Source organism: Myotis brandtii, unplaced genomic scaffold (assembly GCF_000412655.1).
Source record: "Myotis brandtii unplaced genomic scaffold, ASM41265v1 scaffold250, whole genome shotgun sequence".
Classification (NCBI taxonomy): domain Eukaryota; kingdom Metazoa; phylum Chordata; class Mammalia; order Chiroptera; family Vespertilionidae; genus Myotis; species Myotis brandtii.
Window position 1 is genome coordinate 6,131,104 of NW_005359478.1, and position 13,407 is coordinate 6,144,510.

General features: G+C 39.0%; 1 protein-coding gene across 3 annotated transcripts in view; it reads left to right on the forward strand.

The window, feature by feature from the left end:
* Positions 1-13,407, forward strand: part of RABGAP1L (RAB GTPase activating protein 1-like) — a 400,947-nt gene that overhangs the window by 272,882 nt on the left and 114,658 nt on the right. For all 3 annotated transcript variants that reach the window (XM_014540905.1, XM_005867681.2, XM_005867682.2), the window contains one exon: positions 2,948-2,989. In XM_014540905.1, coding sequence (XP_014396391.1) covers positions 2,948-2,989 — 42 coding nt within the window. The remainder of the gene's footprint in view (positions 1-2,947; positions 2,990-13,407) is intronic.

The window sequence follows — 13,407 nt, forward strand, 5'->3', positions numbered from 1 at the left end:
AGCTGCCTCCTGCACACCCCCTACTGGGGATGTGCCTGCAGCCAAGGTACATGCCCTTGACCAGAATCGAACCTGGGACTCTTCAGTCTGCAGGCTGACGCTCTATCCACTGAGCCAAACCGATTAGGCTATTTTGAACTTTTTAAAAGAGTTTACTTGATATATTTTTTCTGGTAACTCTAAGTCATCTCTTTCGCCTCCCAAACTTAAAAAAAAATCCACTTTTAATTTAAAACACATACTGTGTTCCCTTCCTATGCACAGTATTTTGAACATAAGCATTCATTATTGCTGCTGGAGTATCATGATGCATTGATGTTAACCATTGAAGGGTTATAGGATCCACTAGATGGGCCAAGATGGCTATACATTTTATAGTTTTTTAAAAATCTATGCTCTATTTCTATCAGATCTAATATTTTAATTCTGACAACTGTCCTTACAGGCTATCTGTCCTAATCCCATCTACTTCACACTTTGGTTTTAGTTTGCTACTTCTGATATCTATAGATTGTAATATCATATCACCACACTAATTTGAATAAATGTTTCTCTTGGTGTTAGTGAGAGCTATTTTGGTTAATTAGAGATATATTTGATGATGATTCTGTAATTGGTTTAGCTGGTCCATAGGGAAGAGAATAAATCCCAGAAAGTTTGGGATAGCTAATATAGTTCATTCATTCAGTCATCAAATAAGTACCTACTACGTGTGTTCCACCAGCACTGTATGGTGAAAATACTATTCCTAGATGTTAGGAGGCTTGGGGACAGGATTGATCCTAGCCTGCTGCTAAATACATCTATACCCTTAGGCTAGACAAGTTCATATTGTGAAAAATATGAATTATAATACATGTTGTGAGCATCAATGAGATCTCATTATTCCTGTGAATGCAAGGGAGGGGGGAGTGTTTGGGAGTGAGGTGGAGAATACAGCAGAGTTGGTTGAACATGGAGTGGCGTTCCCAAAGAGTGTGCTGAAGGGATAGGGAAGGAGAGATGGACAGGAGAAAGCTTAGGGTAGAGAACTGGAGACAAGACAGGCTTACATTTTGAGCGGTGACTAGAAAAACAAGAACAGAGCCAGGTGGACTTGGTCCTGATGGCAGGTGCATAAGCACTCGGGATGTGAGAATTCACCACTGCCCAGCAATAGTGATGTGGGATGGAGGGAGTGTGGGGTGAGGCAGCAGATCTTTGTCTCTCGGTTTGCAGGTTTTGGCTGCAGTGGGCAGCAGTTAGTGGGGGATGATGCAACTTTAGGAAAGCAAAATCTGCTTAATTGTAACCCACATTTTAGATCTCCAGTATCTTTTTTCCTTTTTCTAATTGGTAAATAGTCTATGGTCATTGCTTGGGGTGGTGATGAACTTTGTAAATCAATTTTTGTCTCCTGACCTGAATATACTTACTTCTACTGCTTTTAGTTTCTTAAAGAATTAACTGAGTAAACTCAAAACCTCCAACAAAATATTTGCTGTTTATCATTTTCCCTTCCACCATCATGTCATATTTTTGGTGGCTGGCTATGAAAGATTACATTAGCAAATTATAATAGGAATGTACCTAGTCCTAATGCTCACTTCTGATTTTGTAGACAGAAAAAAGATGGTTTATTAGAAGTTCTTTGCATAATACATCTGATTCAGTTCCATGTCATAAAGGCTGACAGGTTACATTTGTGACCAAGATCATGAGGGTGCATCAAATAGACCCTGGGCTTATAGGAGATATCAACTCATAGTCACCTCCTACTTGAAAGATCTTTCTTCTCATGTATGGTGACTCACATGGCAAGGAAACAGGATATTCTGTGGCAACCTCATTTCTGATTCTGTCATCTTGAGCATTTCAGATTCCCTCTTCTTGAATTTAACATCTCTTCAGAATGAATTGTGAGCTCAGAGTTCACAGTTCAGCTCCAATATGGCTTCTTAACAAGCTATTTAATTTGTTTATTTCTAAAGAAATACTACTCTGGTTTTGAGAAGGAAAAAAAGAAAAGAAAGAAAAGCAAGACTAGAGATAGGCCTAGTTACCATCTCTAGTTGTACAAATACTACCTGAAAGCAAGAACTAAAACAAACAACAAAACAATAAGCAGTAATGGAAATCCTGTGTGATGCTTACAACTGCCCCCATGCAGTTATCTGTCCCAGTTATCAGCAACACTATTTGTTTTGTTTTGCCTGCCACTGACAGTTTAACCACATCACCCAGACATACAGACCAGGAACTTCAGTTAATAATTTTAGACTTCTGCATTACCGCCATCGTGATCCAGGCACTTGACTTTCACAAGCCTTAGGCCATGCATGTAATCCAGAAATAGATAGAAGGAAAGTGATTTATGGTAAAAACAATGATTTTATGTGAATATTCATTAAATAGCACCTCAAATTTGCAATAAGCCTCTCAGAGAAAAAAAATACCTTTTAAAAAAATCTCATGTTTTGTTTAATTATTATTGTACTAGAGGCTTGGTGCATGAAATTCGTGCATGGCGGGGGGGGGGGGCTGTCCCTTAGCCCGGCCTGTGCCCTCTCTCAGTCCAGGATCCCTTGCTAATTACTGCCCACCTGCTTGCTGCTCCTTACCGCTCAGTTCACTGCTCCTTATCGCTGCCACTAGGCGGGATAGGCTCCTGCCACCACCGCTGTGCTCACCAGCTGTGAGCCTGGCTTCTGGCTGAGCGGCGCTCCCCCTGTAGGAGCACAATGACCACCAGGGGGCAGCTCCTGCATTGAGCATCTGCCCTCTGGTGGTCAGTGCACATCATAGCGACCAGTCATTTCGCTGGTTGTTCTAACATTTGGTAGATTTGCATATTAGGCTTTTATTGCATAGGAAGTGAAAATGATATGTAGAAGTCTCGGGAAAATACTTAATAAAATTGTGGTAGATGTGGCAATGTTGATTTTGAATCTTTTTCTTTTAATTTCAGGGCTTGAATATAATCTTTCATGTAGCCTTGGCTCTTCTAAAGGTAAGTCTGTTTTTCTTTTTAAGTTACCAAACTCTGTGACCTCTCTGCCCTGAGAACTGGGCATAATTCAACTTATCATCGCTGACTCATTCTAGATTCTTAAACACACAGAAAAGATTTCTTTGAGGAACTCTGATCCTCTCCCCTCTTCCCATCTCTTTTGTTGTTGTTTATTTAGACTTTGTTTCTTTTTTTCCTTATAATCTATTTAATCTTGCTGTCATAGCTCTCATTCCAATAATTTTAAAAAAAGGTTTTCATTCATATGAGTTAGATGATATAAAAGAAAAAGTTAAAACCTATTTCTGTCAAAATGATGCCCGTTTTTTTTTCTTAAAATACTTCTAACCATAATAACATCCCTGGAGATACCTAAACATGTCATTGAATTATTAGAAAGCTTCTGTAACATACAGACTATAAAGGAAACTGCTACATTTCAATTTGCAGTTCTTTCTATGATAACTAGAAATTTATAAGACACTTTAGAATTCAGTTATAATTACCTTGTTGGATTTTATATCAACATATCAATATTATTTTAATAGTGTGGTAACAGCAAGACATTTGCAGCAGAGTTGGTAAAAATAACCCAGTCGGTTTTTGTTCTTCAGTCAAATATGACATTCCGTTATTGAAAGTGATAATTGCCTTGTTTATTAAAAGATATAGGCTCACCTTTCCCCAGTAAAGCATAGTGTTTAAAATCACAGCCACTGGACTCAGATTTGGGTCTAATTTCAGCTCCAGTGACCTTGGGTAATTAAGTGCTCAGACCCTGAGTTTTGAGATACTAATAGAAACTAATTTATGGGATTATGGTAAGAATTAAGTAAGATGATACATAAAAGTTTCTAGCATAGTGTCTAGAAAATTGTATTGCCGAATAAATGTTAGCTGTCGTTATTGTGATTACTCTTGTAGTCACAAGATAACTCAGAATCTTTTTCTAGGTTCCCCATCATGTTTCCAAATTTTCCAAAAGATAATGACTTGATACCTTTAAAGAGCCCCTTGATGTTTTAGGAGAGCTTCCATACTTAGCCATGGAATATCTTGACAGTGGTTCTCAACCTTCCTAATGCCGCGACCCTTTAATACAGTTCCTCATGTTGTGGTGACCCCCAATTTCATTGTTACAAATTGAACATAATTAAAGCATAGTGATTAATCACAAAAACAATATGTAATTATATATGTGTTTTCTGATGGTCTTAGGCGACCCCTGTGAAAGGGTCATTCGACCCCCAAAGGGGTCGAGACCCACAGGTTGAGAACCGCTGATCTAGAACAAAGGGGTGGCATCATACAGGTCTATGCAACTCAAGGTGCAGGTTGCTGCTCTTCACCTCATATTCATTTATTTTTGTGAAGTTCACTAAATGTACTTTAAATTGTCTATTTAATAATTTTGAGTTTAGATATGAACATTCTTATGCCAAAGTTATTTTAGAAGTTAGGAAACTATATACAATACCTTCAATAAATTAACAAACATATTTGCATGTATCTGTTAGTGAAGTTACGGATCTCTCTACCTCTAACTTTTTATTTCTTGTCCTTAAAACAAACCAAAACCAAGCACTTTTTAAGATGCTTTCTGAGTAGGGCTGGAATAAAACTTTAGAATGCCTTAGTGACAGAATTATGTACTACAGGCTGAAAACAATATTAAACCCTAAGTGTAAGAAGTCTAACAAAGTTCTGATTCTTCCTATCATATCTAATTTTTTAAAAATCTCAGCTATCCCCTCTTTCCCATGACGCCTTTCCTCATTTTTGTGGTGACCTTTCTTTACTGGTGCTCTTAGCACATGCGTAGTCTGTCTTTTGTGGCTAACCCAGGCCTTTCCCTCTGGATATCAGACCTGTACTCTGTGTCAGCCAGTATGTATCCGTCTGGTAAGTTATCTTTCTGATTAACAGGTATTTTTGGCCATGTTAACCTCTACATGACCTGGCAGAGGATACTCTCTGGCCACTAGGCAGAAAGGCTTTTGTGCCTTCTCTACTAATACGTGGCTACTCATCTGATATCGCCTTGGAGAATTTGACCAGATAGAGAAGATAAAAAGGAGAGCTTTCTCACTGCTACTGGCCTATATTTATATCCCTTTCTTGTGTGAATCCTGGAGCTGACCCACATAGAGACCGTGCAGATAGGCCGAATCCAAGTAGACTTGACTGAGCTGATTGCCCCCATCTGGAAAAAGACTACTCCAAACACATATGACAGTGACTTTTAGCTTCTAAACTAACATGCCAGATAGAAGACTGTATATTTGTTTATATAAAAATAAACTTAGGGATAGTTCCAAGTGCTTATGCTTATGAACCCAGTGGCAGAGGGGCTCCGGTTCCTCTGAATTAGAAGAGTTTCTTGGGATGAAGGGAATCAGAAAGGAAAGTGCCGTTTCTGAGCACTTACTCTGTGCTAAGTGTTAGCAGAGGTTTCTCATTAGCACACAATAAATGTCCAGAGAAACCATCAAATTCTCTCCCCCAGTTGAGACCTAAGAGAGCTCAGGCCCCAGGTTACCTAAAGTCTTTTGGCTTAATAATGGCAAAGCTGGATTTGTAGTATTTTTATACAGCTTCTCCCTTGCTGATCTTGTTCATTCTCCTAGCTTTATCTATAAATGTTCATTCTTCTCTTTGTATTTAGCCTGCACTCAAATGTTTGGCAGTGAATTTAACAAGTCCGCTTAGATGTCTCAGAGGCACATCAAATCCGAAAGTCAAAACCAAACCAATATGCCCTCCCAGACCTGTTCCTCCTCCTCCATCACCTTCCCCTCAGTAAAGGCACTCACTGCCCAGCTGCTCAAAGCAGAAACCTGGAAGCCAGCCTCTCTTCTGTCTTCTCTTTTTTAAATCTCTGACATCTAAGTGGATTTCTTAATCCCCTTAGATGAGAATGTATAGAATCTTCCCACTTGGGTGGTTTGGGCTCTGAACTCTCTGACCTGGACTGTTGCCGTGTCCTCTTTCAGTAAGAAATATTGGACACCTACCAAGTGGTAGGCACTTTTCTAGGCATTAGCAGTAAAGTATTGACGAGGACATACCCCGTATTCATGGAGCCTGTGTTCTGATGAATGAAAGATAGTAATCGCACAAATGTAATGACCTTAGCATTGTGTTTGTTTAGGTTTATCAAGGAGAGTGATGTTGGTGCAGAGGGGGAAGAGTCCCCTTTCTTTGAATTAGCTTGTCAATAAAAATGCTGTACGGGCTGATATTTGAGCTGAACACTGAACGAAAAGAAGTAGCCAGCTCTGCCAAAATCTGGAGAATGAGCCTTCTAGGCAGAAGAAACAAGTATAAAGGTCTTAAAGAGGGCTTTCTATGCTTAAAAAAGAGGAAGAACGCCTTTTTCTGGAGTGCGATGTGTAAGAGAAGTTGGTGGCTTGGCTTTGGGTTTAGCAGTGGAGCTAAGAGAAGCGGATGCTGTTCCTCCTCCAAATACTTGTGGCCATTGTCCAGCCATTCCCACGTGGCCACCATTCGTGTCCTTTTAAAACAAATTTTGTTATTTACTATTCAGCAAATATTCACTAAACACCTACTCGGAGACAGACACTATTTTATATGCTTGACTAGATTAGTGAACTAAAATAACAAAAATACCATACTTGCCTCCATGAAGCCTGTGTTGTAGCAGACAGTTAATGACCAAGAAACATAACAAGTATGTAAATAGTGTCTATGAGAAGCGGTAGTGCTGGGGGGAAAAAGGAAAAGTTCAGCAGGGTAGAGGGCGTTGTGGTCAGTTTTGCCATGTTAAATAGGGAGTCTGGTTCCTCCAAGTAGGGGTCAGGGGTGGAGGGGCTTGGGCAAAGACTTGAGGCAGTGAGGGAGGGAGCGATGCTGATGTGCACAGGAGCATTCCAGGTTGGTGGAAAGCCCTGCTGAGGCTTTGTGCTCTGAGAAGGACGAGGGAGGAGGGTCAGAGAAGTAACTGACTCCCTGACTTAAAACCCTTCAATGGCCTCCCACTGCTCTTGGGTAAACTTCACAGTTTATAATGGAACCCACAAGGTTTTCACCGTCTGGCCAAGTTTAGCCTCTTCTCATCTCCCCCCTTTCCTCCCTCTCACTGCACTCTCCTAGTCAAGTCATAATAATCGACTATCTCCATAATCCTAGGGCAGGAATCCCTCCCATACCAACAGGATAAATAAGAGGCAACCAAACCAATGCAGGTTCTGACTTCTCTATACCCTTGCTAACCCTTATTATCACCTTTTTGATTATAGCCACTCCAGTGGGCGGCAAGCAGAATCTCCTTGTGGTTTAATTTGCATTTCACTGATGGCTAATGATGTTGAGCATCCTTTCATGAGTTCATTGGCTGTTTGTATATCTTCTTTTTTTTAGAAATATCTATTCAGATACTTTGCCCAATTTTTTAATTGGGTTACCTCATACTTTTTATTGTTGAGTTTAAGGGTTCTTACAGTCTTCTGAATTTGCAATGAGTTTACACATTCAGTTAGTTTTGTAACTTCCATGAAGGAATGCCTGTTGTCCTGTTGGTGGCAGCAAAACACCACTCCTTTGAAAATAGGAGCTACTAATCCAGCACTTCGGGTTCTATGGCATTGGAATTCCTTTATATTGGTTTCCCCTTCCAGCATAATTTGAATGTTTAGTTTGTTTTAACTTTTCTCTAGTGTAGCTTCAGTTTGATGATGGGTGTAGTTTTAGTATGCTATCTTGTAAATGCTAAAACAAACACAAATGTGGACATTTAAAGTTCCAGAAATAATGCCTTTTATGGATTAAAGATCAATACTAGAAAAAGTGCAAGTTTATTCAGGGAAAACCAAGAAAGAATGTCCAAGGGTGACAACTAAACTTTGAGGAGGGCCTTTTGGGCAGAGTGAGCCCCATGAAGAGGAGGCACGAGAAGAGCGGCCAAGGCTGGTGCTTTGCTCTGGTGCATTTGAGGGTGATTCCTGGGCGAGGTTCAGAGGGCTTTAATTACATATCTGCCACCAGTTTACTGTGGGATTTTAATCAGGTCACCTAACCTTTCTAACACCTAATTTCTTTATTTATAAAATAAGGAGTCAGGAACATATGGTTTCCAAGGCTCTTAATTTTTGTCTTGCTGTCAGTCTATGCTAGATGTGTGTATGTGTATGCATATACACACACCCAGACACACTCTGTATATGCTACATACAACCATCTCAGTCTTTTAATGGATAGATAAGAATCATCCTGTAATTAGCATATTGATTATTTAAATGCTTGGCTAAAGTTTATCTTCGTCTCTTAAAGAGTTTGCAGAGTAACATAATAATATTAGGAGCAAAAGAATATTCAGTCCATTTTGGTTAAAAATAATACCAGTAAACTATTCTCAATTCCATTTAAAAGGCCCTTTAGCACCATCCTTGTTTGTGAACAACCAGTTTGTTCTAAATTAGTGAAATGTTGTTGTGACTTGTGTGTGTGTGTGTGTGTGTGTGTGTATGTGTGTGTCTGTGTGTATAGTGCACACACTGCTGTACTACCATTATTCTTACTAGGTGTTTCCAGATGCTCAAGTAATATGTTGGATCCATGTAAAAATCTGACAGCTAAAATCACTAATTAGGTAATTGTGTAGTATTTACCATCTGTGTTGAGCTCTCAAATGCATTTCAAGAATAGTTAATAAATCAAATTAATAGTAGTACAACTACCTATTAATAGTAGTACAACTATCATTTTTTAGCACTTAAAATATGCCTGGTGCTGTGCTAAGCACTTTTAAAGTAATCTTCATGACCTTTAGTTGTTTTTTTTCTTTTGTTTTTATTATGATGGCCATTTTAACCATTTCTAAGCATATAGTTCAGTGACATAAAGTGCATTCACTTTGTTGTGCAGTCATCACTAACATCCTTCTCTAGAGCTTTTTCATCTTCCCTAATTGTAACTCTGAGCCCATGAAGCAATTACTCCCCATTACCCCCTGCTTCCAGCTCCTACCAGTAACTGTTTATTTTAGCATATTGTATGACCTTGAATTTTAACAGTAATCCTATACAGGTAGGCTTAGTCAAGATACTCGTTTTACAAATGAGGAATCTAAGGCTTTAGAATTTAAGTAACTTGGCTTCAGTCATTCAGACTGAACTGGGCCTGTCTTGCTCTAGAACCCATGTCCTTAACCACTAAACTAGTGTGTGTGTGTGTGTGTGTGTGTGTGTGTGTGTGTGTGTGTGTGTGTGTGTGTTTTAAACCTTACAGTCACCTGTGAAAAAGAGACGACTATTCCCTTATTCCCACTTCATACTCAGTTCCAGTAGTCCTCACTCAAAAACCCATGCTTTTTCACACTTAAATTCTAGTCAAATCAGCTTTAATTTCACAAATTCATGTTGCCAACGTACTATGAATTAAAAGGAAGTTTTTTATCCAAGTTTTTGGAGGACTGTGTAGGGGAGGAAAAGTTTTCTTGAACTCTTTTAGGATTCCTGGTTAGATCTATAATTCAGGTGACAAAGACAGATTAACAAGAGAAATGCAGACAAATTTAAATAACATATTTTACATGACATGGGAGCCTTCAAAAGGAAGCAAAGACCTGAAGAACTGATTAAACTTGAATGTTTTGATGTTAGGTTGGATGAAAAGTAGATAGTCTTGCAGAAATATGATAGGATGAAAGGGAGATGAGCTAAATATAATAAACTGGGGGAAACTTTGCAAGGCTTGTTTGTTTATATTCTTCTCCACAGTCCCCTGTCTTGGAGATAAGGATGTTTCTTTCCTTCAAGTATAGGGAGGGCACCTCTCACATGAGGGTCTGATGACCTGCTTCAGGGGAGAAGGACAGAAGAAGGTCAGAGAAACTTTCCTACTTCTATCATTTTCTTCTTCAGCTTAAAATATTCAATATGCCCAGGTACCATGTTTTGGGATAGTGTGTTCTGAACCCCATAAACTTCACATGTAAAGATAGTTGTCCCAATTTCAAAATGTCACTGGTTGAATAGAACAGAAGCAGAGCCAGAGCAACTCTGGAGCCATTGTTATATAAAAATAATTGAATTTAGGTTAATGAAAACAAGCTCACAATCAAGAATGATCACGAAGTGTAAATATTCTTTGCTCTTGTCTAACTAGAAAAAATTAATTCTCGAGTTCTGCTTATCCATTTCTTCTTTCACAGCCTGTAAGATGTATGAAGTCATCCCTGAATCCTGTTTAATGCCCTATTCAAACTTTATTTCACTCTGACCAATCACTATGTGTGAGCTGAGCATAGGGCGATGTTATCAGGAGATTTTTGTCAGAGGATGTCACTGCCCAGTAAGTTTTTATGACCCTTTTTATCTGCAAGACTTGCCAGTTTTGCTTTTCAGCATGAAATAGACTAATTTTGTTCATTAAAGTGCTGACAGGGTTGATGACTCACTATGGGAATTGATTGATATTATCACAATAGTATAACCAGTCAGAGAAAATTCAACTGAAGCATATTAAAATTTATTTGATACTTGGTTTATGCAGGTTGAGAAAAGGTTGAAATATGCTCCTTTTACTGAAAATACAATAACCCCAAACCTCATAGCCTTACTCTTTTTTTCTCTCCTTTGTTTCTTTCCTGTGACTAAGGCTATTTGGTTTGGGCAAAGCCAAATGAATTTAGAATAAAATGTTTTATTTGTAACATTTGTAACCTTGATTTATTAGGGTATAGACTAAGCTGCTATTTAAAAAGAGAAGTAGCTCATGAAAGAGAAACCATAAAAACAAAGTGGTTTAAATTAGATAGTTTATTTCTCTTACACATGCCAGTCCACAAAAAGGAGAGCTGGCCCAAAAGGCAGGCAGCTCAGCTCCATGGATCACTGAGGGACTTCGGTCCCATGTGTTTTTGCTTCACCATCTCCTAGTATGTTATCCTCATGTGCATGGCTAAAACGAGATCAATGCCACATCAAGTTCTAAGTCAGAGGAAGAGGGACATTTTAGGCAAAAGTAGAAAGCAAGCAATTTTCTTTTAAACATGAGGAAATTGAATACATTACTTTTTTTTCACATTCTATTGACAAAAATGTTGCCCATGGTCACACTTACCTGTAAGGGAACTAGTTAAAATTATTATGTCTATGGAAGAAGGGGACAATTTTTTAGAGAACAATTAGCAGTCATTATAATTGGCCCCTCTGGCCTTTCAGTATCTGTGATGACCTTTATTCCGCACATAAACACTTCATCCTTCCCAAGGGAAACGTTCAAAGGCCTCATTCAGTTACCTCATCTGCTCAAAGTTAAGGGTCTCTAAATGATGCACAGTCCTGTGTCTCGGGTCTGGGATGATTCCTCAGAGTCCAGTGACAAGGTATCTGCTCATCTCACATCCAATGTACAGAAGTGGTAGGTAAATGTATAACTGGAATAAAAGCCCTCATTTGGAAAAGGGAAGAATGGGAAACACCCCATCATCAGTGGTCCATGGGAATTTACAAGACTCCTGCTCTAGCAGTAGAGAGGAATTTTGGTTAGCCCACCTGGCTGCCGTTTGGTTCTAAGCTCTAGAAGCTACACTGTTACCCATTGTCCTTCCTGGTGGTATCTAAAGTTAGAGCTAGAGTGTACACCCTCCTTGGAAGCTGTATGGTTTTCAAAGCTACTTCCTATTTGTGGAGAGTTGAAAGCCTGAGAGTTGTTTTAGTGCTCAAACTAAATATAAGTTATTTTTTTAGGCAAGCCTTTTGATTTTGGGGGGGAGGGAGAATTAATTCCCTCCACATTTTTGTAGGCTTTTAGTTTATTAAAATTTTTAAAAAATTAATTTCCAGTAATATTTTTTCTGGAAAGGGGGCGGTAGGCCAAATAAGTTTGGGACCCACTGCTCTAGAAGCTACACTGTTACCCATTGTCCTTCCTGGTGGTATCTAAAGTTAGAGCTAGAGTGTACACCCTCCTTGGAAGCTGTATGGTTTTCAAAGCTACTTCCTATTTGTGGAGAGTTGAAAGCCTGAGAGTTGTTTTAGTGCTCAAACTAAATATAAGTTATTTTTTTAGGCAAGCCTTTTGATTTTGGGGGGGAGGGAGAATTAATTCCCTCCACATTTTTGTAGGCTTTTAGTTTTTTGCTTCTAGTTAATTCATTGTGAGTAAACAAATCCAAAGATTGCTTCTAAACGTAATCCTTAAGTCTTCTTGTTCTATTTGTTTGTCTATTTTCAGTGGCCCCTTCTCTTCATCCCCCATTTTATTTTTTAATATATTTTTTATTGATTTCAGAGAGGAAGGGAGAGGGAGAGATAGATAGAAACATCAATGATGAAAGAGAATCGTTTATTGGCTGCTTCCTGCGTGCCCCCCAGGGGATCGAGCCCGCAACCCAAGTATGTGCCCTTGACTGGAATCGAACCTAGGACCTTTCAGTTTGCAGGCCGACACTCTATTCGCTGAGCCAAGCCAGCCAGGGCATCCCCAGTTTTAACAGTGGTTATCCTGAGGCCAGCCACAGCTTGGGTGGGAAGGTGACACTCTTAATTTGATCTTTGCCTCTTGGCTGACTGTCTATTTTGGCTGAGATGTTTTAGAGATAACTTGTGAAAAAAATGTAGAAACTATTTATCCCTCTGTTTGGGAGATAAGCTAGATTTTTCAACCCCCAGGCCTCAAATCATTATACCTGATCAGTTTAGATTATAGATCACTTTCCAGCCGCTTTCTCTAGAGCGACAGGTATCACAGATACATACATGGTCTACTTTAGAGGTTATCACAGGTAACAGTTTTACCAACATCGTGACAGCCTAAAAGGGATCACCAATTTTCCAGTCTGCAATATTTGTTTTCTTGCCTGTCTTTCACTCAACCACAAAGCCAAGAAACTTATTTCAAATGTTAGTGTTGGCAGCAATATCTGGGTACCAATTTCTGTATTAGAGGATAGGCCTGTGCTCCAGGCCTATATGCAGCTCAGCTCCATGAGATGTTTCAGGAACCCAAGTTGCTTCAGCAGGGTTTTCCTAACTCAGGGCTGCTATTGATATTTTGGGCCGGCTAAATCTTTGTTGTAGGTGACTGTCCTGTGCAGTACAGGGTGTTTAGTAGTATTCCTGACTTCTGCCTGCGAGCTGCCAGTAACTTCACTAGTTAAGACAAAAAAAAGTAAGGTTGTGAAACATTGCTTATAATGTCTTAGAATCATTTTCATCTATGTGGTCAAAGCAGATATTAATCTACAGTGAAGAGGAAAAACACACCAACCAATCAAAATAGGCCAGATGTCATAATTAGCAATGCCATTAATATAGTAATTATAACTTTATTCTATATTTACAAAAGTTAAGTAAAAAAAAATGTAAGATATAAAATAGGGCCAAAATTGAATTTTGAAATATATTTTTTATTGATTTCAGAGAGAAAGAGAGAGGAAGAGAAAGAAACATCAA